Raw genomic sequence first — 27,830 nt, forward strand, 5'->3', positions numbered from 1 at the left:
TTAAAAATCACAAAAGAAATTAATAGTTATATAATGAGATGAAAATCATTCTAAAATGTCTTTCAAGGACATTTACCAACAAACTTTTTTAAAAATATTTTTATATACACACCTCTTAAAAAAAACTTCATGATAAAAATTAAATACATTTTTATCACAATTTTCACTATCGTAATGGAAATTCAATACATTTTTGTAAGTAGCTACCGAACATTATGAAATACGTCTTTGTAAACTAAGTTTGACATTACATCTACATCTTTAATTTTTTTTTACATTACATCTACATCTTCAATTTTTTTCGTCAATTACCGGTATCTTCAAGCCTTTCCTTGAAGCGCATATAGTTGTCCATGAGAGAAAATTGATTGTAGTAGACATGGGACATGAGAAAGATATGGGACATGAGAAAGAAAAAAAAAATGCTTTTGTGGTATTAACTAAATTCAGATACAAATTGATTGAGTCAGCTCTTTAATTATGAGCTGAGCGGTAGTGTGGGTTCTGTTGTGCCAAGTGGGCCTGCTATGGTCCGGTCCTCTGTTCTGGTGTGGTTAGCAGGCTGGAGCCTGAGTTTTGATGTGTTTCGGTAAGTACATTGATGAGGCAGGAATATGCTTAGTGTTAGTAAGTATAGGTCGGCCTCATCGATTGTTGTTACCACTTTTGGGATTCTTTTCATCTTTGGTGTACCGTATATATGCGGCGCCTTTTGTAATTGGTCTTCTATCCGCGAGGTTGGTTGCTCTTTGCAACTTCTCGACGTGAATAAAATTTGCCGTTTCAAAAAAAAAAAAGTCAGCTCTTTAATTTGTTACAATAATTTAGGAGAAATTATGCTTAACAGAAGAGGAGCTCTGTCCTAAAGAATAGCATATGCTACAACAAACTCATATGCATTACATGAGCTAGAATAGTGCAGAATTGGATAGGAACACCGACTGAATTATATTTATCTATTAATGAGCAGACATCCTTTTTTCAAAATGCCAAACTGAACGCTAGCAGCTACCACATGGTGACAACATCCAATGACAGAAATAAAATTCACCTGACAGAAATAAACTGAACTGTTTTTATGGGCTTAGGGAAATTAAGCGCTTATTTTTTTTGTTAAAACAATGATCAAACAATTAAAACATTATGCATGATACATATTATGCTAGATAAATAAAAACAAAAACAGAATGAAAATGCTATAAGAAAATGTAGTACCAGAAAGTCTGATAATATATCAATAGCAGTCAGTGTCTATGAACAAATTAACAATGAAGAAAGATTCTTTTTACATGTTTATTTTTGCTTTCATCCTAAACATCAAAAATGAGTTTATACATACTTTCAACTCCAAATCTATCCCTAGCTAACTTTTATAATTAACATGTTGGAACTTAAAAAAGCCATGGTAAAATGAGTTTATAGTGAGCTCCAAGCTGATCACAACTTTGAGTGAAATGTACTTTATTTTTTCTCTTCTCCACACTAACCTCAAACTCATTTCTACTTTGATCAGATAAGTAGATAACTTTTATAATTATGATTTTGGATTACATTGTAGAAATTCTTCGAAAACATTCTTGGCAGCTTCAATTTTGTTTACATTTAATTGATAACAAAATAAGCACAAATCCTATTACAACCGCTGCACTGCACATAACCGAAGCACGTCACAGTAAAGTCCCCTGCTGCTACTCTACTGCTACCATCCGATCCCAGATTACCTGCGCAACAAACCACCAAAGCAAAGGCAGATTAATTCAAAAAGAAAAACCCACCAAAAGACAATAGTTATGACTCCACCCATAGCCTTGCCGGAACAGCCTGCACACCCAATCATCCAAAACCGACTACCGCACCATGAAGGACAGGAAAACAGCAGCAGCTGATCTTATAACACAGCCACTTGCAGCAGGAAAAAAACAGCACAAATCCTATGATGGAAAGAGATTTTGTTATCAATATTATATCTCCAGACGAGCCATACCTAAGATGATGGAAAGGAACATTTCTTCCACAAAACTCTTACCAAACCGTATGAATGCAAGTTTAGAAGTTTTTGAAATGGCTTGAGCTACTTGTTCCCATTAGGCACTTATAAAGAAGGAAGGGATAGAAGAAAAATAACCACATGCACCGGTGGTCATTGAAGGATGTTCTGCTACACTTACACATGTGAAACAAAGACTTTTTTGGCAATCAACCAATTTTTCAACCTATATGTGCAGATCTTTACATGATACAAACATAAGGGTAGCAGAGTAAAATCATTTCAAAAACTGAATCCCTAGTATTTTCCCGCTTCAATGCCATCAGTACAAAATGGTATTCCTTGCATAGTGAATTCTAGGGCAAACTTGCAGCATGGTATTCCTTTAATAATATTATGATATGATTTCACACAAACTTTGGAACACAGGGTAAAATCGAGAATCAGGGAGAGGAGAGAAGAAAAGGAAAGAAAAAGAAAAAGAAAAAGAAGGTGGTAGTCGTAGAAGGAGAAGAGAGAGTTTCTATGGGGAAAAAAAGAGCAAAATAAAGGAGGCTCAAGACTAAATTTTGGGAAAACTTTTTTATTGCATAAAGATTTTAAAAGTTAAAATTCCATAAAGATTTTAAGGTTAAAGAGTGTAAACCTCGTAGGTCTGCATATCTATCAAAAGTTTATTCATTTATTCTTTGTGGTAAACCTTTATCTTAAACGATCAGAGTTATTTGGTGATTTAAGTATCATACAAGTATAGGAATAAGATTTGTTATTCTCGTTTGAGTTGTACAAATGATGAAATGGCCACACACACACATATTAAAATGAGAATAAGTCTCTCAGGTATAAGATGAGCCAGAACGACTTAACAAAAGGTCAAAGTTACATTCTAGAAACCCCAAAGACGAAACAAAGGAAACAGTCTAGGAAACAACCCTTAAGCATGTGATAAGATTAAACCTCCAGTAAAGATAATCAAAATCGAAAGCAACATAAGTCGATTTTAACCACCAAAGGGCCTGGAGCTTAACCTTCTCACTTATGGTGTGTTTGGATGAAGGGTTTATGAGAGAAGAGGATGAGATAATTTACTTTTCTTTTTTAAATTACGGACACTATAAAATGTTTTTAAAACAATTGAAACAACAAGATGATAAATGATCATATAATACTTCAATCACACTTAATTTTTTTTTTTTAAATTGTCCATAGTTTAAAAAAGAAAAGTAAATACTCCCCCTCACTTCCCTCTTAAACCTTCAATTCAAACACACCCTTAAGGTTTCTAAATGATCCTCCTTGCGTTGGAAAATTTTCCTATCTCACACTTTTCAAATGACTCAAACTGCTGATAACCAAATAATATTGAGAGCCACCTGACTACTTTTCGAATATCCCTCTAACCCACCAAATTGTTAAAAAAGATCCATTAAACTACCATGTGCTGCTTTTGAGAATCATAACCAACCAGAAACAAAATTCGAAAGCCGACCAAAAAATATGCATTTTACAAATAAATGGTCTCTGTCTTCTAAGAAACCATATACCGCTGAACAAATTTGATTAGTTAGAGCAATGATATGACGCCTTACCAAGTTGTTCTTTGTCGGAACACGATCAAGAAACAACCGCCAGGCAAAAAAGTTTACTTTTAGCAGAACCGCTTTTAGCCAAAAATCCTGATTTTTGACCGATGAAACATTGTTTTCTGTTGAATTCAATTTATTATAAGCACTTTTAGCCATACAACGTTTAGAAGAATGAAGCTCCAAATCAAACGGTCTGTCGCATCAACTTGCACAACAATAGAAGTTAACCACTCCACCAACTCCCCCATCATCTCCTCATCCCATGCAAACAACGTCCTACACCACTTACAAGCCTCGCCATTCACACCCCATCACAAAAGATACATTTGCTAATTTATTCTCTGAAAATTCATAAAGCCTTCTAAATCTAACTTCAAGAGAAGGACCGTCCAGCCAAATAACCATCTAAAATAAGGTAGATTTGAACTCATTAACCACTTAAACTGCATCATTTAAAATTTTTAGTTGTGAAATTTTTAAAACTTTTTCTATATCTTCCATTAATATTCCCCTGTAAATGTACATGACATTTTTGTTGTTTTCGTGCTTCTCAAAAATAATTTTGTTGTTTATTTAGTTAGTTTTTATTTTCTTCTGCACGTGAATTGAATTGTGATTCTACTCATTTTTTCTTTTATCCTAATAATAAGGAAAAAAATGTCATAAAAAAGAAAACATAAATAAAAAATCAACCAACCTTTATTTTTTATAAATTTTTTTGACAAAAATAAATGATATTCATTCATTCAAATTGATAGAGTATATTGATACAATATAAATTCAAAGTCGTTAAAAACAAAAAGGATGAATCTGTGAACAAACCCACAACATTCATGTTAATATCATAAATCGACTGAATATGCCTACAAATATGATTATAACTAGTTTGGACACCCGTGCAAAGCACGGGCTAGAATTTGCTTTACTTAACATAGAGAATATTATTATGTATCATGTATTGATTAAAGCTAAAGATTTGATAAAATAGTGGAGGTTGAACAACAAACAAATGGAAAAAAAACACATACTTAAACCTTAAAGTTTTGAATGAAGATGTGGTATCATTCTCACATGTGTGGTTGTTCTTTCTCCAATGTGCCGATCCACACCAGTGATGTCTCCCCTTGAAGGTCCAACGACGGTATCATATCCCGGTTCAACATTGTGGGGGAGCGGTTCTTCGTAGTGGATCACGTATACAGAGACTATGATACTTAGTGGAGAGATGTTAATTTGTCAATTGTGAGTAACAATTTCACATTATATGCAAGAATAGATGTTGAGCAACATATAAGTATGGTGACTCATATATCTAATATCTTACGATTGGTGCAATATCAATTTCACTTATATGATTGGTCTTAGTCTAATGTGATGATACAACCCATTGTAGGCTTCCACAGAAGACATAATATTATGATGATTTTTTTGTTTCAGTTTTTGGCTGTCATTTGTTGAATTTTTAGCCTTAAATTTTAATTTTTAGATGTCATTCACTTTCATGCAATTTTTTTATTCAACCTTTGTTACTATAAATTTCTTTACTTTTGGTGTTTGGTGGAATCATAGTGGAAAATATAGATGTGTTAGGTCACAAAATACATGTTTATTAGACAGTTTAAATTGATGTGGTATTTTTTTAATGAGTCTAATATTTTGGTAGCATAATTACCAGCAATCGCCAACGCCTTCAACAAATCCATAAACTATCAGTAACTCACTATATTACCTATACTCTCATGGGTAAAACATACTTTCCTTAGTTTGTTCCCTCGTAATTTCTCTCATGTTCAAATTCCTTGTTCATCTTCTTTCTTTTTTTAATTTACTTTCTTTCTTCGCATAAAACACTCCTCTATGAAACCACCACCAACCAAATTTTTTTACGATGTTGTATCTTTGATCTGATTTCGCTATGTCACTATATCACATACACAGAGATTCCTAACCTTAAGGGAGATATGTTAATGTGTCATGTGAGTTAAACTTCTCTTTTGGATGCAATAATATATATTGAGCAACATATGAATGAATTGATAATATGCCTAATGTCTTGAGGTTTTAGGTGAAGATGTGGCGTCAATCTCACTTCTGGAGTTTTATTAGTCAAATGTGATGATTCAATTCATTATAGGCTCCCTTATAACTACAAATATTATGATGAATTATTTAATTTTTTTATTTTTTTAATATAATATCTTAATTTTTTAATATTCAATATATATTTTTGGATGTTGTTCGATTTCATTCAATTTTTTATCCAACCTCTATATTTCAAATATCTTCACTTTTGATCTTTGATGAGATTGAACAATAGAAAACTACATATACGTTATGATGAGTTGATAAAGTACATGTGTACATGTTTATTAGACATTTTAAATTGATGTGGAGTTTTTTTATTGAGTCTATTTTTTGGTGAAATAATTACTCATAAATCTCGTACTCCTTCAAATAACCCATCAAATTATCACTAACACACTCTTTTCTTAATATTTCCACGGACAAAACACACACTACTTTTTTTCCGTTATCATTTCTCTCATGTTCAAATTTCTTTTTCATATTATTTCTTTTTCTATTTTTCTTTCTCTCTTTTTCATTAAATGTGCAAACATAAATCTCCTTCCATGAAACCACCATCAACCAACCTTTTTTACTATGTTTTGCCTTCGTCTAGCTTTATTTGGCTATGTCACCAGATCTCAAACGAAGAGAGTCTCACATTTAACGAAGATATGTTAATGTGTCAATTGTTAAGAAATAGATACGCGAGATGATCAATATAACTAATGTGTTAAGATTTTGGTGATGATGTGGTGTCAATCTCACTTTTATAGTCGCACTTAGCTTAATGTGTTGTTCTAACCTATTTTAGTCTTCTTCAAAACTCCGAACATTATGATTAATTATTTTGTTAGTTTTTAGATGTCATTTATTTCATTTTTATATTAAATATAATTTTTTGGATGTTATTCATTTTCATGCACTATTTTTTAATCAATCTATATTATTTCAAATTTCTTCACTTTTGATCATTGGTTGGATTTAACTATAGAAAAATTCTCACGTAGAATGTTGAGTTGACATAATTCGTTCTTATTAAAAAGATTTAAATGTTGTAGTGTTTTTTAATTAGGTATAATTTTTTGGCAAATTAATTACCCAAAAATATCAAACTTCTTCGATAGACCTATAAAATTACCAACAACTCACTTTATTTCTTATAACCTCATCGACAAATACACAATTCTTTTTTTTTCTACCTGTATCATTTATCTCAATCTCAAATTTATTTTTCATCTTCTTTCTTTTTCAATTTCCTTTCTCTCTTCTCATAAAAGTAAGAAATATAAACCTCCTTCTATTTAATTACTACCATCCCATCTTTATGACCATGTTGTGCCTTCATTTGACCTTATTTGCCTATGTCACATAATTACAGACGTGGAGACTCGCACACTTGAGAGAGAGATGTTAATGTGTCAAATGTGAGTTAAAATTATAATGGATAAAAGAGAAGATGTTGAATAACATATAAGTGATATGAACTAAAAAAATTGTACGAAAATGTGGTATCAATCTAATTTTTGTGGTTTCTCTTAGCATAATGTTACGATATAACCTAATGTAGGCTACACCGGGAATTACAACATTATGATAATTTGTTTTGTTAGTTTTGCGTGTTATTTTTTTTAATATTTTTAATCTTAACATTTAGATGTTGGACATCATTCATTTTCATGCAATTTTTTTTGTCAAGGCAATATATATTTTTATTCAACATCTATTATTTCAAATTCCTTCACTATTGGTCTTTGGTGGAATCTGAAAAAGGAAAATTGTAGATATTTATTAGACATTTTAAATTGATGTTGACTTTTTAATGAGTTTGATACTTTGATAGCATAATTACTAAATTATCTCAATTTTCTTCAACGTAACAAACCCATAAAATTATCAATAACTCACTATTCTCCCTTACTTTTTCTCTCATGTTCAAATTCTTTTTTCATCTGATTTCTTTTTCTACTTTATTTTTTCTCTTCTCATGAAATAAATGAGTGAAAACATCTCTCTACGAAATGGCCTTATTTGGTTATTTCACCATATCATAGATACAAAGAGTCTACGCTTAAGGGAGAGATGTTAATGTGTCGTGTGTGAGTTAAACTTCTACACATTAGATGCAAAAGTACATATTGAGTAACATATAAGTGAGATGTGGTGTCAATATCATTTTTTTTAGGGGTGTGTCAAGCTCATTTGTGGGTTTCTCTTAGGCAAATATGAAGATTCAACCCATTGAAGACTCCCTCATAACTTCAAACATTATGATGAAATATTTTGTTAGTTTTTTAATATCATTAGCTTAATTTTTTATATTAAATATAAAAAAAATCATTTTATTTTTTTGCGTTATTTTAAATTCCTTCATTTTTGGTCTTTGGAGGACTCTAAAAATGGAAAAACGCTAATGTGATATGTTGAGTTGACAAAATACATGCTTATTAAAAAAATATATGATAGATAAATTAGGGAAATAATTTGATGAGTTACATATATACGCAAAACCTTTGATTAGTTTTAGGATTAATTAGAAGCTGACCCACTTGTGTTGTTTTAATTTTTTGTATTATCCGTTTAGGGTCGACCTACACTTTTGCGTGGATTTACTGGGGTAGGTTTATGTCCCTCTAATTTGTATTTGTATCTCCCCCTTTTTTTGATAATATAATATATATAAGCAAAAATGAATAAAGTCTAGTTGAGACGTCATATATTCTCTTTAAATTGTGCTTTTAATTTAGAAAAAAAATTACAAATATGATATGTAAAATTTACTTTTAGATGTCAACGTATATTGAAGTAGGACACAATCGAAACCAAACTCTCCACTCAACGAAAAAGGGATTTGAGAATTCGAGAAGAATTTCAAATTTTAGAATGAACGTTGAATTTTGAAACAGTGTGAAAATGTTGAAAGTTATAAACAATATTTTATAAAATAAAAATCAATTAAATAACCTCAATTACCCCCTTCCCCTCAAAAAAGAAAAACATCAATTACCCCTTTAATTTTGTGATATCATCAATGTATGGATATCTTATAGGATAAATGCATAGTTGACTAATGATATGATAAATGTCTAATCTTAAATATCATATTAATGCATTCCTTTCTCACTAAAAACTGAAAATGTACACGCTGATGTGGATTAGTTTGATAACATTTAGTGAGCTTAAGCACCATATATGTACACGTGTACTTTTGCATTCTCTGAAGCCAAATCTTTATAATAGAGAAAGTTTTTTTTATATATTAAAACACATTTACGTGCATTTGTTATTTTTTTTGACAATTACGTGCATTTGTTATTAAAACATATGACATAATTTAAAAAAAAAATCAAGATAAACATTGTAGGAAATTCGTAAAATTGAAATTTGAAAAATTACCGAGTTATTGGTAAAATTTAATTTTAGATATCATTCGATTCTCCTTTTAAATTATCTTTGTTATTATTATTTGACAAAAAAAATCCTTTAGAATCTGGCAAATAGACTTTAATTTTACATAAAAAAAATTTAGGACACATCAAGGTGAGGACATGTCTCATGACTCAATAAGCACTTACAAAATTTTTAGACATCCCTTGTCAAAGAGATCTTCACACTAATAGCGGAGATTGAATCCACGCCCTTGAAATTGAGTCAACTCATTATTAGCAAAACCAATCTTGATTAGGAATGCTATTATTAGTATTAGTAGGGGTGTTCACGGTGCGGTTTGGTTCAGTTTTAAGGGTAAAAGTCATCTGAACCGCAAGATAAATAAGTACGTGGTTTGGTTTGGTTCGGTTGACTTTTAAAATAAAATCCAAACCAAACCAAACCAAACCAATCCGGTTTGGATTGGATCGGTTGGTGCGGTTTTTTTAGACAATAATATATTTTTTTGTTTTCAACTTTAAAATCAAATTAAAAAGCTAAAACACAACATATTTTCAGGAATGTTTTAAATTTCATCCAACATTATAATTTTATTTTCATCCAACAATGTTTTCAACTACGTAGACCAAATTAAAACGTGGACAAATAGTAATCCTATTTTGTAAGAAATACAAAAGACTAAAATTTTAATCATTCTCTAAGAGTTCAAGTAGCACATAAATACATTTTTGATAGAAAAAGCAGCAAAGTAGAAACTTAATAAGAGAAAAAATATGTTCTTTTATTAAAGTTTCCATTGAATTTCTATGAGTATTGATCTAGATGATATATATTTAATTAGTTTTTTTTCTTCTTATATTGTGGTTTGGTTTGGTTTGGTTTGGTTGGTAAAATCAAAACCGCAAACCAAACCAAACCATGCGGTTAGGTAAAAAAAATGATCCGAATACATCCGAACCAAATGCGGTTTTTTGCGGTTTCTGTTTGGATTGATTTGATTAGCGGTTTTTCTTTTGGATTGGTTCGGTTTTGAACACCCCTAAGTATTAGTAGCAAAAATAGTGAATCAAAACATGATATCATATAATGGTATCATTTAAATAACATTTTTTCATCTGACTAAATAAATGAGACATTTAACAGAATCATTTCAATTTAAATTACCACATTAATGACTATTATTTAAAGAACCTTTTATTTTTTAGTCTATTATTTGTTTGACCTATTAAACGACAAAGTTTAATATTTATTGGATCAACCCAACTAAAATGACACATAAAATATAATTATTTTAAATTATAAAAATATAAATTTCAAAATTTAATCCATTCAAAAAAAAATCAAAATTTAATGAATTTTTTTTTGTGAATTTGTCAAAAACTTTTTTATGTAAATTAAATATTCTCTTAAAACAAATGAATATAAAACATTAATTAAAAGGTTAAAAGATTCAAATAATTCATTTTTTTTATACAGATAGGAAAATCGAACTATTTGAATTTTAAATGTCTTCCATTTATTTGTTATAATATACTACTTCAATATTTGTTTGTTTCCTTTTTTTTTTGATTTAGTTGTTTCCTTTTTTTTTTTTTGTAGTGTTTAGTTGTTTCCTTTAATTAAGGGTTATAATTAACGCTATCATTTAATTTTTTTTCTGTTTCCTGTCTGATCCAACAAATGAGGCATTTTCATTCTAAATAATTAAATGACACATTTTAACCTTTATATAATCATTCTAATTTAAATGACATATTAATTACTCTTAAATTGCTTTATCATTATATTATCCTTAATAAATGCGAAAATAATTATATTTGAGAACTATATTAAATTATTAAGTATACAAAAATACATGAAAATTTTGTGTTAATATAATTCATTTTGTGTTATATTTGAGAATTATATTAAATGGATTTTTTTTCTCAAAAAAAAAATCATTTTGGCTTGTTAAAAATACCAAATACGTGAAACTTAGAAAGGAAAAAAAACAAAAAGAAAAAAGGCATGACATTGAGACAAAAGATTGAAAATAATACAATTTTTAATTGAAATGGTGGGTGGAATTGCTTGCAAATGGATGATATTTATAATAAAGGGTAGATAACAAAATTAACAATATTATTTAATAGTCCCCACAAAAAAATTATTTAATAGTAACTATCTAATTGACAAATTAAAGGAGAAAAAGTCATATATTGATTGTCAAATAAATAAGATGAAATGACACTTAAAGGATTGTGTATTATCTCATATATGGTCAAAAGAAATAAAAAAGAAACCATGTATATTGCTCAATGGTTGATTGAAGCTTTTGATACATTCTATTGAAGAAACTATGATAAGTGAAAAGCCGTCATAGTAAAACATGATGATTTAAGATGTCTTCTTATTAGAAAAGGTTTGTCCAAATTAGATGATGTGAACCAATTGTATCCAACCTTTATGATGATGTTTAACATGTCCGGAGATGTATTTAAAATCATCAATTAGGATTCATCAAATAAGAGTTCATGTGTAATATACGTTTTTGTGTAAGACAAAAATTCATAAAATAGATATAGATAAAGGCTAAATCAATTTATTGAGATTAGTTTATCGACATATAAATTCATTAAATAATATTCAATAAACCTAAGGTATCTAAACTCTAACATCTTGATTCTATATCAAATACAAAACATTGTCTTGACTAAAAATTATATTGTTGATGTTGAACATCTTGAAGTCATAGAATGTAGACACATGCTCTCCAATGAGATCCTGGGAAAGTAACATTATCCATTAACAATTAGATACAAATAAAAAAGAAAATCAACCCCATAGTCTACGACCAAGTGATTAAACTTCTATGATTTCAAAACACATAAAAAATAATGAAAAAAATAATGTTTTGTTGATGGGGGAAGAGACACATGAATATAAAAAAAAAAATTGTCTATATATAGGGAAAAAATCATGGCTTGATCAATTTTGATTGGTTGATGAAAACTTAATGAGTCATTGTCCATCTTGATTGGCTAATAAAAAAACAAATGAGTCATAATTTAATTTGATTGGGTGATAAGAAAACATTAAATGTGATGAAGAATGTGAAGATGCCACATGTACTTTTGCCCATAGAAGTATGCTTTTGTATTATATAAAGATTTAGCCACAAAAATACTTTTCCAAATCTGCAAGGTTGACGGCTCAAAAGTTATTGAAATATACTCTTTTTCTTTTGAGGAATTTTTTTATTTAATTATATGCTTATTTAAGGAAAATTGCGAGACATTAAATATACCACTACTCTTGAAAAAATACACCAATGTTGATATTTTTTTTATGCTGCTTTTTAAATTAGTGTAAAATATCCTTCAAAAAAAATTAGTGTAAAATAGTAATCTAAGCAATAAATATACATTAAAGAGTAAATTACACTCCCCTCCTCTCAAAGATGCTTAAATTACACTCCCCTCCCCTCTTATGTTAAAATATAGAGTAAATTACACTCTTCTCCCCTCAAAGATGCTTGAATTACACTCCCCTCCCCTCTTATGTTAAAATATGCATTCCCCTCCTCTCTTATTCAAAACATATTAGAAAACTTTTCACTCCCCTCCCCTAAGAGAAGCTTGAATTACATTCCCCTCCCCTCTTATGTTAAAATCTACACTTTACTCCCTCAATATTTTTTTTATTTTTAATAATCTAGAAAAAAAAATTAAACACACTTAAAAAAAATAGTATTACGAGTCTATTTTAATATAATAAAAAATCAAATACATATTTTTCGCTATTTTTCATTCACAATTTCATTAACGTATAATTTTAAACCCTATTATAAAATATGAAACAATCGAAAATATAATAAAAAATGTGAAAAATTACTAAAGACAATAAAACATGGTTATTTAAAAGTTAATTTTATACTCTAAATTATAAAATCAATAGCAAAATATTTTAATTTAATTATACATTTAAATTTTAAAGAAATTAATTAATTTTTCTTACATGGTGGTTTATAATTAATATATATCATAAAAATATTTATTTATGTTAAAATAGATTAAAGTGTGCATATTTAATTATTGAGGGAGAGGGTTGTAATTCAAGCATCTTATAAGGGAGTGGAGTATAAATTTTACTTTGCAAGGGAGGGGAGTGTATATTTTAACATAAGAGGGGAGGAGAGTGTAATTCAAGCATCTTTGAGGGGAGGGGAGTGTAATCTACTCTAAAATATACACTCCCCTCCCTTGAAAAGTAAAATTTATACTTCCCCCTTTATAAGATGCTTGAATTACAACTCCCTCCCTTAATAGAGGAGTGTAATTTACTCTAGATTTTAACATAAGAGAGGGGAGGGGAATGTAATTCAAGCATCTTTGAGGGGAGTGGAATGTAATTTACTCTAGATTTTAACATAAGAGGGGAGGATAGTGTATATTTTAACATAAGAGGGGAGAGGAGTGTAATTCAAGCATCTTTGATGGGAGAGGAGTGTAATTTACTCTATATTAAAAGATGTAACTTTTTTTTTTTTAGATGAAGTGGTAAACCACTGAAATTAAACTGACACACAACCGTGAGGTCCCGAGGTCACGACGTCCGGCCTTGCAATTTCGTATTTACCAATTGATCTAGGACTTCTAGACTATAAAGAAGAAAATATAGGACGGAGTATAATATGTGAATTATAATTTAATTAAAATATTAAATTATTTTGCATACGTTGACAGTGTAATTTTCATTATACATATATTTAATCAGATGACACTCTATAGATATTATTTATTTTGTATACGTGACAATGTAAAACTTTTTTATCCCGTAAAAAATGTAATTTTTTTTTTTATATATACGTGCAATCCTTTTTTTCTTTGAAAAAATATATACGTCCAATCTTTTAAGTTACTTTGTCATGGGATACATACATACATTAATATAATTAAAAAAAAATACACATACATAAATACATACACACACACACATATACATACATACATATATATATATATATATATATATATATATATATATATATAATATAATATTAGGATAGTAAAATTATAATATAGTATAGTAAAATTCTCACTTGTTTTTTTTGCTGAAAAATGCTGGTGTCTACAAAAAAAAAGGAACGAAATTAATACAATTTATTACCAAAAATCCCGATAATTTCTAAACGGAGTAAATGTATAAAAAAAAGAACGAATAACGAATCTTTTCAAACGAGTGATTTCAGGTTTTTTTATGACAGAATGTTGATTAGTTATGATTTTTTGACAGAATAAAGATTTTTTTTTTCAAAGGAGTGATTTATAGTGTTTTTTATATTGAAGGAAATCGAAGGAAAGTTTCATATACCAATAATGCAAAAAATAAATAAATTACACACGTACATCCAATCAAATCGCTTCATTATGTCACTGTTTTCGGTTAGTTCATAAAATATCCTTACAAATGACTATTTGACATCATTAATTTGATGTATATTTTTAAAAAAAAACCTAAACTATCACAAAATAGAAATTAATGTCATGTAAATATTTCTGAAGGTATTTTAAGAATCAACCTAATAAAGTGGCACAGTGGTTCTTCAAAAAAAAAAAAAGTGGCACTGTGGTGTGATGAAAAAATAATAATAGTAATAATCTCCAAAATATTCGTGAGAAAATTCATTTTTTTGGTACAATCTTTTTTGTGACGTGATTCTTTGATACAATCATTGAATTAAATTATTCCTCTTTTGCAATTACTAGTAATTACCACTAATTATTAATTACAGTAAGTCAGGTACGGTTCTTTCGTAGTAGTACAAAATAACATCAATTTGTTCCAAAAATACAAAATAAGAGAATATTTTTTTTTGAGAGAAGAAAATAAGAGAATATCAATAGTAGTAGTACTAGGAAACCACATAAAAAAGTTTAAACTTTTTTATAGGTGTGTTTGATTTACTAAAACCAGAGGATTAATTTCAACAAGTGAGTCCCCTATTTGTACTCTGATTGAGTATTGAGTATACACTGTCTACATAATAACACGTGTTTCATGCACCAAACATACTTGTAACCAGTGGCGGAGCTACGTTTGCAACTCTGCAGGCACGTGCCCCCACTTCCATTTTTATTTTCGCTGCACCACATATATTACATACATGAGTAATGATATTTTGACATCCATTTGATTGATAACTTTGTTGACAACCTTGTTTTTCTCACTTCTTATTGGTCAAAAACAATGGAGAGAGAAAAAGGAAGAGAGAGGATAACAACATCATGTGAGTATGAGAGAGAAAGTTGTCCAAAAGTTGTTAAAAAGTGGTTGTCAAAATATCATTTCTCATTATACATAGGCATGAGTTGCTCATACACACACAAATATATATATATATATATATATATATATATATATATATATATATATATATATATATATATATATATATATATATATATATGCTTCTTCTTACTTATTCGGTCCCTCATTCTTTTCTGGCATATAGGAGTATATAATATTATAACTTCATAAAGTATAATAACAACATATATCACCCATTAAAGCATTAGTTTCATTCACTAAAAAAATCCATTCATTTCTCCCTTTTTTTTTTGTTTTATTTTACTTATAGAGAAACATATCATAAACAATATTTTTTTTTATCAAGACCATAAATAATATATGTTTTCCTCCCCAAAAAAATATACGTTTTCCTAAAATTCTAGGTAATGTATTTTTTGAAACACTTACTATATTTTCTTAATTTTGGGGCATCTAATAAAAAAAACACCAAAAAATAATTATAACATTTACATTTTACATTAAAAAATTATAAATTTATATGTAAATATTGTCCCCACTACTCAAACTTTCTGGCTCCGCCACTGCTTGTAACACCAAAAATCATTTCTTGCAAAACAAGCCACTGATCATGCATATCCGTATCACCATTTATCTACTACTCCCTATTATCTATCTCCCTCGCTAATTATTATTTCCTTCAATATACCTCAACTCTCGGGATTTTTGGTAATAAATTGCATTCATTTCTTTTCCGAATTTTTTTGAGAATTTTACTATAAATACCCCATCACAGAGTAGGGTTTTTTCACACTTCACTCTCTGCTTTTTCTTATTCTCTGTTCTTGTCCATTTGGCTTTGTTTTTGTTTTCCATGGCTCCTCCCAATACAACCCTTGATCTTGTCAAACCTGAGTCATTGTTTGATTTATCTGAGGGAAAATTCACTCTTAGAGGTGTTCCTTTGTTTCATGATGTTCCTGAGAATGTTTCTTTCAGTTCATTCTCTTCTATATGTAAACCCTCTGAATCAAATGCACCACCTTCACTCGTTGACCGTGTTCTTGCTTTTTCTCACAAAGGTGGTTTCTTTGGATTCTCCAATGAAACCCCATCTGATAGATTAATGAACTCATTAGGTAGTTTCAATGGTAGAAACTTTGTCAGTATTTTTAGGTTCAAAACTTGGTGGTCTACTCAATGGATAGGAAGATCTGGTTCTGATTTGCAAATGGAAACTCAATGGATTCTTTTTGAGATTCCTGAAATCAGATCCTATGCTGTGATCATTCCTATCATTGAAAATGGTTTTAGGTCTGCACTTCATCCTGGTTCTGATGACCAGGTTATGATTTGTGCTGAGAGTGGTTCAACAGAAGTGAAAGCATTGAGTTTCAATGCTATTGCTTATGTTCATTTTTCTGAAAATCCTTATGATTTGATGAAAGAAGCTTATAGTGTTTTGAGGGTTCATTTCAACACTTTTAGGCTATTGGAAGAGAAAACACTTCCAAATTTGGTTGATAAATTTGGTTGGTGTACGTGGGATGCTTTTTATTTAACTGTGAATCCTGTTGGTGTTTTTCATGGTCTTGATGATTTCTCAAAAGGCGGTGTTGAACCGAGATTTGTTGTCATCGATGATGGATGGCAAAGTATTAACTTGGATGGTAATGATCCTAATGTGGATGCAAAGAATCTCGTTCTTGGCGGTGAACAGATGACTGGTAGGCTTCACAGGCTTGATGAAGGTGACAAGTTCAAAAAATATGAAAGTGGATTGTTGTTAGGTCCTGATTCACCTCCTTTTAATCCGAAAACGATTAAGGAGTTGATTTCAAAGGGGATTGAACATGAGCATTTGGAGAGGCAAAGAGAGGAGGCAATTTTATCTAAGAGTTCTCATTTGGCCGAGATTGAGTCAAAGATCAAGCAATTAGTCAAAGAAATTGATGATCTCTTTGGTGGAGAAGAAAGTAGCGGTGTTCCAAAAAGTGGATTGAAGGCCTATGGATTGAAGGCTTTCACAAGGGATTTGAGGACTAAGTTCAAAGGTTTGGATGATGTTTATGTTTGGCATGCACTTTGTGGTGCTTGGGGTGGTGTGAGACCAGGAACCACACACCTTGATGCCAAAATCATCCCTTGCAAACTTTCACCTGGCCTTGATGGGACAATGCATGATCTTGCTGTTGTTAACATTGTCAAAGGTTCAATAGGGCTAGTTCATCCTGATCATGTCGCTGACTTTTATGACTCCATGCACTCTTATCTTGCTGAATCTGGTGTCACAGGAGTCAAAGTTGATGTCATCCATGTGAGTTCTCTAATTTGAATTTTCCTTTACTTTGCTATTATTGACTATGATAATTATTGTAGTATTTTTTATGGAGAAATAATAATCATTAGTCTTTTATTGTTATTGTAAACTCTTGAATATGTGCATGATGAATTCTTTGGATATACCTGTGTCGTGATACGAAACATAATGAAAAATATATAATCAATGATGAATCGTCATATTTTAGTTAGTTCAATAAAACCAGGTTGCTGAAAACATGAAAAGGGGTCTTTTTTCAATTTTTATTTTCAGATTAAAATCATATGGGATTACTTACAAAATTTAGATCGTATTGCAGCACCCTTTGCTTGAGGACTATTATTGTAGTGTTTGTTATATGACCAAATAATCATCAATAGTTTTGTTTATTATGCAGACTCTTGAATATGTGTGTGATGAATATGGAGGCAGAGTTAACCTTGCTAAAGCTTATTATGAAGGTTTGACAAAATCCATTGCTAAGAATTTCAATGGAAGTGGAATTATTGCTAGCATGCAACAATGCAATGACTTTTTCTTCCTTGGAACAAAGCAAGTTTCCATGGGGAGAGTTGGTAAGCATTAAGCCCTTAAGCAATGTACAAAGACAGTATCAATGAACTTTGTTATTTTTATTTATTCATTCACACATATGCAAGCAAAAACAATTTTATTAAACAAAAAATATTCCAATTTTTGTTTTTTGTAGGGGATGACTTTTGGTTCCAAGATCCCAATGGTGATCCAATGGGAGTTTTCTGGCTACAAGGGGTACACATGATTCATTGTTCCTACAACAGCTTATGGATGGGACAAATGATTCAACCTGATTGGGACATGTTCCAATCAGACCATATTTGTGCCAAATTTCATGCAGGTTCAAGAGCTATCTGTGGTGGTCCAGTTTATTTGAGTGATAATGTTGGCTCCCATGACTTTGATCTGATTAAGAAGCTTGTTTTCCCTGATGGAACAATTCCTAAGTGCATACATTTTCCCCTTCCAACAAGAGATTGCCTTTTCAAGAACCCTCTGTTTGACCAAACCACTGTCCTCAAAATCTGGAACTTCAACAAGGTACCTTTCTCTCACTCGCTTTTAAATACTATTTATGTAGTGCCGACACCTCGAATCGATGGCGTGTTTGGTGTTTGATACATGCTTGACACTGACCGACATGATAGTGACACTGACACAAATAGTCACGTTCAACTATTTTTATTTTCTTAAATTTCTATCAATATCTAAGTATCAATGTCGACCCCGATGTTTGAGCAAGTTTTTTATAGGTTACTATATTTTATTATTTATGCAATAACCAAAATTTGCTCATATATTCCACAGTATGGAGGAGTGATTGGGGCTTTCAACTGTCAAGGGGCCGGGTGGGATCCAAAAGAGCACAAGTTTAGGGGCTTCCCCGAATGCTACAAGCCAATAACTGGAACTGTGCATGTGACTGAAGTTGAATGGGCTCAAAAGAAAGAGGCATCTCATTTGGGTAAGGCAGAAGAGTATGTAGTCTACTTCAATCAAGCCGAAGAACTTCGTTTGATGACCCCAAAATCTGAACCAATCAAGTTTACCATTGAGCCATCCACCTTTGAGTTATACAGTTTTGTTCCAGTTACAAAGCTAGGGGGCAACATCAAATTTGCACCAATTGGATTGACAAACATGTTCAACAGTGGTGGAACAATTCTAGATTTGGAATATGCTGAGAGTGGTGCTAAGATTAAGGTTAAAGGTGGTGGAAATTTCCTTGCTTATTCAAGTGAATCACCAAAGAAGTTTCAATTGAATGGTTCTGAAGTGGCTTTTGAGTGGCTGGGTGATGGAAAACTGTCTCTCAATGTTCCTTGGATTGAAGAGGCTAGTGGTGTGTCTGATTTGGCAATTTTCTTCTAGAGTACTAGAATTTTACTACAATAACAATTTGCTTTGCTTCTGTTTCGTTTTTTTTTTGAAGGATTTGTTTCTGTTTCTTGTATACCAAGAAAATTTGCTTCTGTTTCGTTTTTTTTGAAGGATTTCCTTCTGTTTCTTGTATACCAAGAAATAGAAGTTAATTTATGAATAATACAATGTGTGAATGTTGTTCACACTTCTCTTAATCTAATATTGATCAAGAGTGCTAGAATATTATTACCATAACAATGTACTTCTGTTTCTTACATGCCAAGAAAAGGAAGTTAATTTATGAATTTATGAATAATACACTGTGTGAATATTGATCACACTTTTAGCCTAATGAAAGTAATGTTATGAATAGTTGTAAACGTGCTAAAGATTTTGCCCTTCTTTTATTGCAAACTCTTCCATTATACACTGATACACACTGAAGTTTTCATTGATCTTTAGAAGTTGCATTCAGTGTTCTTGAACTACAAATTTGCATAAACCTTTACTTGAGTTTGCCGTAAATCACATTCACTGTCATTTGAGCTTAAGTTTTCTCATTTTCCCCTTTCTTCTTGATATGGAATCCAATGGTTTAACTCTTACTATTTAGAGAATTTGCTTAATAACCCTGAAGCTTTTAATTATTGAATTTTTGTTCTCAATTCAATTTGAGTATGAAAAATGTTGAACAAATCATGAGATGCTTTCGCAGATTTGTATCATTATAATTTCAGTTTTGTGCCTACCTGAATTATTTTATAATTAACCGTATTTGATTTTAATAAATTTTATATGCAAATTTGAACTTGAAATGATCTTTAGACAAATCGTGGTTCTTTTCTTATTTTTACTCACTATATTGATCTATTTAAGTTTATGTTTAATTTGAATATATTTCAATTTTCTTTTACTAATTAACATCAATAAATAAATTGATCAATATATATTACTAAACATAATACATGAAAACGAATACTATACATTTTTTTAAAGGAACAAATATTATACATGAATGCAATAGATAAAAAATATGCGAGAATAAATTGTTTACAAAAAAAAAATATAAACATTTTGTATTTTAGTTAGTTTTTGCATTTTAGTTAAAAAGAGAATTGTGCTGTATTAATGTGATCCATCAATCGATTATCATTTACTCCCTCTGTTTCAAAATACATGTCCATTTTTTGCAATGTGCACTATTCATTTGACTTACTTTGACCATATTTTTTAACTAATCCACGAATACAAATATTAGCATGTAAGATGTTGTTTGATTTGTCTCGACAAATATTTTCAAAATATTAAATTTTTATAATTTTTTACTTTAGATAATTAAAGATATTACCAGTCAAAATTGTGCATTGGCATGTGTGAATTGGTTGACTTGGACATGTATTTTGAAATGGAGGGAGTATTTATTAGTCAAAAAAAGATTTTTTTTTATAAAATTATGTTATTTTTATTATGTTAAAATCTTAAACGTTGAATATCCAAATCATCGATTATTACTCTTATAATTTATAATAAATGATTTAGACAAAATTTCTAAATTATTACTCATATAACGAAGGTAAATTCTTAGGTATCATGAAGTTTTGATTGGGTACCAATACTTCATAGGCAAAATTCATTTAAAATTAATTTTTATTTTCAAATAAATTAATATTGAATAATTGAATTTCTTTCAATTTAACTAGAGCATCTTACAGTGTATTTGATTTGCAAAACAATAAGTACTGAATAGAACAGTACAAGAAAGAACAACATGACACAAGACAGAACAACACATGAAAAAAATTTATGATATTGAATAATATTTGGTTTTATATGATTTTGTTGTGGACAAAATGCTATTTTGGTATTTTAGACAACATGTATGTGAGACAAAAAGATGTGTTGTGGTTTAATAAGGGACAAGAATTTTTTGAAGAAAGAAATTAAAGGTATTTATCTATGATTAATCTTTTTTTGCAATAATTTCTAAAAATTCTCCTAAAATTCAATTTTTTTTTTAATCCTAAAAATCAATTTTAGAAATCGCTTTGTCAAAAGAAGCTGACTTCACAGTTCACAGTGTGTTGCGAGCGTGTTCTTGTGAAACTAAATTAGCAATCATTAATTTTGAACTTTCTTTTCTCAGATAACAACATAACATTTGATTGGATCTGATTTTTCTACTCTCACTGTCACTGTACCGCCATGGACGCTTTTAGGAAACAAGCTAGCAAGCTCAGAGAGCAAGTTGTCAAACAACAACAGGTTTCGCTTTTTACCGACCCATTTCACAACTTTACTTTTTTTCTCTCTTCTAACTTCAAATCCGAATCTGGGTTCTCAAAAAAATTCAAAATTGAAAATGGTTTTTGAAACATTGTGATTCATTCTTCTCAAATGCATTTCAAAATGGGTTTTCTTGACATGTGCTGTCTCAGTTGAATTTAGCTCAATCAAGATGCATTCTTTAACTCAATTATTGTATCTTTGTTGCTTCAGACCTTGATGTGAATGAATGCTGTATAATTGTATTGTCTTGATGGTTTAGATTTAGTTACTATAATAGTGTTTTACAGTTTGTGATCTAAGTTTAAATACTTGTTTGCAGGCTGTAATAAAACAATTCAGCGGCAGCGGTTATGAGAGCTCAGATGTTGTGGTTATTGATGAAGTTGAAATGCAGAGACATCAACATATGGAGAAGCTGTACAGGGCCACTCGTGCCGGGAGGGTAGATATTTTTTTCTTGGTTTTAGATTTTAATCATTAGCTTGCTATTTTTGAACTGCAAAGTGTTTCCTTGTAAGCTCATAATTGTAGGTTGTATGTGTATTAGGAAAGTCTATTCAGTATTAATGGATTGTGAGTGACATTATTGTGGCTGTCAGATTAGGTTTATGAACTCATATCTATATCTATATGTGTGCATATATAGAAAGCAAACAGAGTCTAGTGGAATTAGATCCTCAGAAGTGACTTAAATGTAAAGTGAGAAAATCAAGAGTTATTGTTTCAATGAACTCAATGATTTGTTTTAATATACTTTTACTATCCAGCTTTGATTTGTCAATCAATGGTTACTAACACTTGCTTTACACTCTAAAGTGAGTTGCTCACATTAGAGGAGCCAGATTCGCTCTAGTAATCCGTAGAGAATCTGACTACAAAGTATAGAAAATCTGTTAAAATAGAATGGAAATATTAATATATCAGAAAAGCGTGGCTTCTTTGTGACAACAGCCACACCCAAACTTTCCGAAAAGACGGTCTACCACCCCTGATCTTCTTCATATTCACATTCACTTGCATAACTCATTGCATCTTCATCGCCAATTTCTTCATGATAGCTGTCCATTCTGTTAGGTCCATTCACTTCCTCTCTAGCAGAATTCCTATTCCCAATTACGCCTCTATTCCCTTTTTTCTTTCTTCTGTAGACTTTGATTGGAGGCCAAATTGTTGCGGGCCCATTAGATTTCCTTATTGGTTCCCTCAATACCCCCATATATTGATATCCTGGATTTGGCCTTATTTCTTTCAAATACATCTAAGTTATGTGAGATCTATATTTAATCAATGAGCTTAATCTTAAGTGAGGTAGTGAGAGAGGGAGAGACCATATAAATTGATGGGGGGTTTTAAGACATGCCTTCTGAATCATACTTTTGTAGTAGAAGTTATAATAATATATATGCATATGAATTGTTTTTTTCATTGAGTTACCTTTTTGTGTCTATTCTGTTTATTGATATACACAAAACTGTCATCTGATGCAGGACTTCCAAAAAGAAATTGTTAAAGCAGCAGAAACATTTACAGCTATATCTTATAAGCATATTGAAACAGGTGAAAATTAGTTTTTGTTTCTTTTTCCTGTGATTTGTGGTGGACTTAGAAGCACCACACAATTTTGTTTATTCACTTGTGAGTAAATCCTCATAAACAATAGTCATGGTAGACAGGAACAAAACTTTCTGAGGAGTGCTGTAGATATGGAGCAGAGAACAACAGTGACAACATATTAGCTAAGGCCGCATCAGTATATGGCGATGCTCGCAAACATGTAGAAAAGGAGCACGAAGAATTGAATCGGCTTTTATCTTCCCAGGTAAACTTTTCATATGTTGTCTAGTTGTATAAGTTTTAGTGGAAGTTTAACATGTGATCTGTCAGTTTTAACTCGTTGTCATATCTTCATTTATGTGAGTATGCATGGCTAGCTGTGTAATAGTGCCGTGCTATATATCACTCTCTGTATGACTTTTCACCATTCTTTCAGATGTCTTACTCACTATAGTCTTTAAAAGTTAAACTTGTTATTTCAGAAAAAATTATTTTCTAGATACAGAATGCCTTGTTTTCAAGATTGTCATGTCAGTTGTTAATAACCATAAAATACTACAAATTATAGTTTTTTTTTTTTTTTTTTTGTGGATACAAATTTACAATAACTGTCATACAGTTTGTAGACTAAGTAACTTATGCTGAAGTTTCTAGTGGAACATTACAAGAGATGAAGTCCCAGAATGACCAGATTTCATGTGCCAATTGTCAAACAATTGGCCAGCTGACTAAGTAATATTTTACAAAGATGATAAGGAGTTAATGCTTAAAATATGAAGCTCTGGAAAAATCCTTTCAATAAGTTAAAGAAGACTGTAGATTTCACATGTTACTCTTTTGACTATCTTTTTAAGTTTACAGTGTTACCTTACCTTATCACGTGGCTGCATTTAGGTACTCATAAATAGACATATTCCCTTGCTGTCTGCATGACATGCATTGGGGGGGGGGGGGGGGGGGGGGGGGGGGGGTCATCATTTCAGTATTTCTTTGTATTAACTTTTCAGTGTGAAATGTAGTTTTATATTTTTATGAACGAAGCACTAATTTTTAAAATACTCTGTTATGGATCTCTTGTTAGTTTAGAGTATCAAATAGATCACACTACATAGCAGCTAGTTTTGATATTACAATTAGAATTGTAAGTTATAACAAAATATGTTAAGGTTTCAAAATATCGTACTGACCTCTTACTGTGCTCCCTTTTTTACACTCTTATCGAACACACATGCCATTTTCGACACCCTTCTGCACAGATTCAAATATAATAACATGACTATTTATTTGTTTTGACTTTTGATACTATAGAGGAGGTCTATTTGATACTTGAAATTTTTCAGGGAGGTAATCTACTATTCATATAATTGTCAATTTTTGAGAGAAATATGAATCAAATGGTTTCAGTTTCCAGGTTTTGGATCCTTTGAGACAAATGATCAATGGCCCACCTTTGGAGGATGCTCGCCATCTTGCTCAACGGTATAGTCGGATGAGACAAGAAGCAGAGACACATGTAAGTCAAAAGCTTGGATTCAACCAGTAATAATCTGATGTAGTTTTAACTTCATATCTCATGTACGGAATGTAATAAACAGTGAAAGTTTGGATTCATATGTTTATTATGTTTGTTGCATTACAAAACTAGTAAAGCAGACACAAATATGCTTTGTAAATAGAGGAAAAGAGACGAGGAAATACTCTGAAGTGATAGGATGCGTTATGTCATATGTGAGATACGAAACAGTAAACTAATACTATTTGTTCTGATATTCTTGGTCAAGTACATGGGGAGTACTTCTACAAGCATTTAACGAGAAAAAAAGGTTCAGTCTTACAACGACTATAAATCTATTAAACAATAGCGCTTCCTGCATAAGTTAAAATCAACTGCTGCACTTCAACTTTTTTAGAAACTCCCTCATCTAACTATTCTATAAGCATCTATAAAAGGGTTTTTTCATGAGTAAGAAAACAAATATTTATCTCAGTTGAGAAGCTCCAATAAGCTAGAATGAAATCTAAATGGGCCTAGATCAAGTAATAGTGTAATGCAACTGGTATGAGTTCAATGACACTTCTAACCCCGCCTATCAGTATTACACCTGTGTGCATTACATAGCTGTCCCAAAGTTGAGGGAAAAAGGAGGATTGTTTTCAACTTTTGATAGCCAATATGAAGGCATCTTGAATCTTTATTGCATGGATCATCAAAGACCCCCGAAATAATTAAAATTATAATATTCTAATACTTTATTTAGATCATGGTTCTGCTCAACAAAATTCATTTCATAATTTGTAATTTGTACTTATTTCTTAACCTTATTTACTCATTGGTTTTCGAAATTCAATCAGAAAGAGGAGATTTCTAGGAGACAAGCACGGGTTAGGGAATCTCAAACTGCTGAGCAGGTTGCCAAACTGCATGCTGCAGAGGCAAAGATGCAGGAGCTGAAAGCCAATATGGCAGTTCTAGGTAAAGAAGCTTCGGCTGCATTGGCTGCTGTTGATGCACAACAGCAAAGACTGACTTTTCAAAGGCTTGTTGCTATGGTATGATAATACATATGATTGTTCTTATATCAGCTTATGCCAAACTTGTAAGTGTTTTGGATTTTTATTTCAAAGATCATGCTTATGATTTTATAGGTGGAATCAGAGAAGACTTTTCATTCAAGAGTTGCAGCCATTTTTGGTGAAATTGAAACTGAGGTGAGAACTGACCATCCTGAGATTTATTGTTATTGTTATTGTTGTTGTTGTTGTTGTTGTTGTTGTTGTTGTTGTTATTATTATCTATTGAATATTTTTCTTCTTGTTTGATTTTATTGTTTTATTTCTATGATTGTTAACACTTGGAGCTTTCTCTCAGATTGTCTCCGACAGACAGAAGAAAGAATCGGCCCCTCCAGTCGTTATGTCCCAGAATGGCTCAGAGAAAACAATGTACTTCTTGGCTGAGGTATGCCGCATTTATCTAAACCTAAGATGATGGTTGCTATTGTTATTGTTATGTGGTTGCTGCTGTTATTGTTGCTGTTGTGATTATTATTGTTGTTGATGATGATGCTCATTATCACATTATTATGATTATGATCATCCTCATTATCATTATAAAAATATATTTCTATACTTCACTCCATTGTATTTTTACTTGCTTAGTTTTGTTAGGTAACTGATTAATTACTCTAATAAAAATAAAACTCTCATATATCAGTTTGAGGGATTTGACTTATGGTTAGGTTTTACTTAGGGAAAATTAAATTGTTTAATATTGATAACAATTTCTTAGAATATCATATCAGAAAACAAAGCGTAATTGATGTCATGCAATAACCGAAAATTATTGTTTTGACTTCTTTGATTTCGCTAATATTTTGGGTGCCAAATTGATTTTTCAAAAATCTTTCAAGGACTTTTCCTTTCAAGATATCATGGGTTCCATGTGAATTCTTTCTTGTTGTTTACTCATTAGATATTTAGATTGTTGTTACTTGTTTAGTTAGAATTTATGCACAAGATTTCATAAGTCTAGTTCTTTGAAATCTATGAGAGGAAGCTTCAAAGGGCGAGTAGTATCCAGGAAGTGACTTTTCAAAATTTGGGAAACCGTCTTTTGCATTTCAGTATGATCTTAAAAAATTGTTTTTTTGGAATCACTCGGTTCTGACGATGTGAGTGAGGCCTTATGAACAATAACCTGTGTAATTTATTTCTTCATGAACTGATCTTTGGTGGCTGGTGCATCTCTTGCAGGCAATGCATCCTTACGATGCTGAAACGGAAAAGGAACTTAGCTTTTCAAAGGGTGACTTTATTGTCGTGCGGAAGGTGTATTTTCATCTCATCATCCTGTTATCTATTTTTTCTAGGCAACCGATTCATCCTGTTATAATGAATTGGATTTGATCTTACATTCTCTCCGAGTCTCTATGCTTACCAAAATTCTAAATGTTACACAGGTGAGCCAAACAGGGTGGTCAGAAGGAGAATGCAATGGTAAAGGAGGGTGGTTTCCTTCTGGCTACGTGGAAAAACGGCAGAGAATCCCATCTAGCAACATGGCTGGAGAAGTTTACTAGGTTCTCCACTTTGTGCTGTTCATTCTTTGCTTTGTCTCCCTTTTTTGGTTTTGCATTGCATCATTCAAAGAAGATGAACAAAAGGAATGTAGAGGATGGTGGAATTGATGGAGATGTTACCTCTTGTCTGTTATCACAGAATGAAAAGAAGAAAAATGTGTCCAGCTGTGGGGTAACTTACATACGGTGGCTGTTGTATCAAGTTGTTCAAACAGTTTTTCAATGTTTTACTTTTGGGTCACAATGTCACATTCACTATTATTTTACGTTATCCTTTGTAATTGATTGATTTGAAATACATGTGTCTTTTTTTGTGCTTATGGTAATGTCTATTGGTTGAATGAAGAATGATAGGATTTTGAAGTAACTGAGGGCTG

The 27,830-nt window shown here is 31.0% G+C and overlaps 2 protein-coding genes and 1 long non-coding RNA gene across 4 annotated transcripts; 2 read left to right on the top strand and 1 right to left on the bottom strand.

Moving 5' to 3' along the window:
- Positions 1-1,209: 1,209 nt before the first annotated feature.
- Positions 1,210-2,784, bottom strand: LOC146933498 (uncharacterized). Its single transcript, XR_015007482.1, has 2 exons — positions 2,027-2,784; positions 1,210-1,931 (listed from the first exon to the last, which is right to left on the bottom strand). It is a non-coding gene; the product is annotated as an uncharacterized LOC146933498 (long non-coding RNA).
- A 13,212-nt stretch (positions 2,785-15,996) lies between these two features.
- Positions 15,997-19,749, top strand: LOC146933499 (stachyose synthase-like). The gene is made up of 4 exons (XM_085705296.1): positions 15,997-17,632; positions 18,033-18,210; positions 18,345-18,712; positions 18,980-19,749. The coding sequence occupies exons 1-4, from the start codon at positions 16,190-16,192 to the stop codon at positions 19,541-19,543; spliced, it is 2,553 nt and encodes an 850-aa protein (XP_085561422.1). The 5' UTR covers positions 15,997-16,189; the 3' UTR covers positions 19,544-19,749.
- Positions 19,750-21,584: 1,835 nt separating this feature from the next.
- LOC146933500 (SH3 domain-containing protein) lies at positions 21,585-27,820 on the top strand. Of its 2 annotated transcripts, none has more exons than XM_085705298.1 (10): positions 21,585-21,796; positions 22,140-22,262; positions 23,308-23,377; positions 23,490-23,639; positions 24,786-24,887; positions 25,727-25,924; positions 26,021-26,083; positions 26,244-26,333; positions 27,128-27,202; positions 27,334-27,820. In XM_085705298.1, the coding sequence occupies exons 2-10, from the start codon at positions 22,171-22,173 to the stop codon at positions 27,451-27,453; spliced, it is 960 nt and encodes a 319-aa protein (XP_085561424.1). In that variant the 5' UTR covers positions 21,585-21,796; positions 22,140-22,170; the 3' UTR covers positions 27,454-27,820. The 2 variants fall into 2 exon arrangements, with proteins under 2 accessions (XP_085561424.1, XP_085561423.1); XM_085705297.1 differs by having other exon boundaries at positions 23,494-23,639.
- Positions 27,821-27,830: the final 10 nt, after the last annotated feature.

The sequence above is a fragment of the Medicago sativa genome, chromosome 4 (assembly GCF_051527215.1).
Source record: "Medicago sativa cultivar Bolivia chromosome 4, Bolivia_mono, whole genome shotgun sequence".
NCBI classification, from domain to species: domain Eukaryota; kingdom Viridiplantae; phylum Streptophyta; class Magnoliopsida; order Fabales; family Fabaceae; genus Medicago; species Medicago sativa.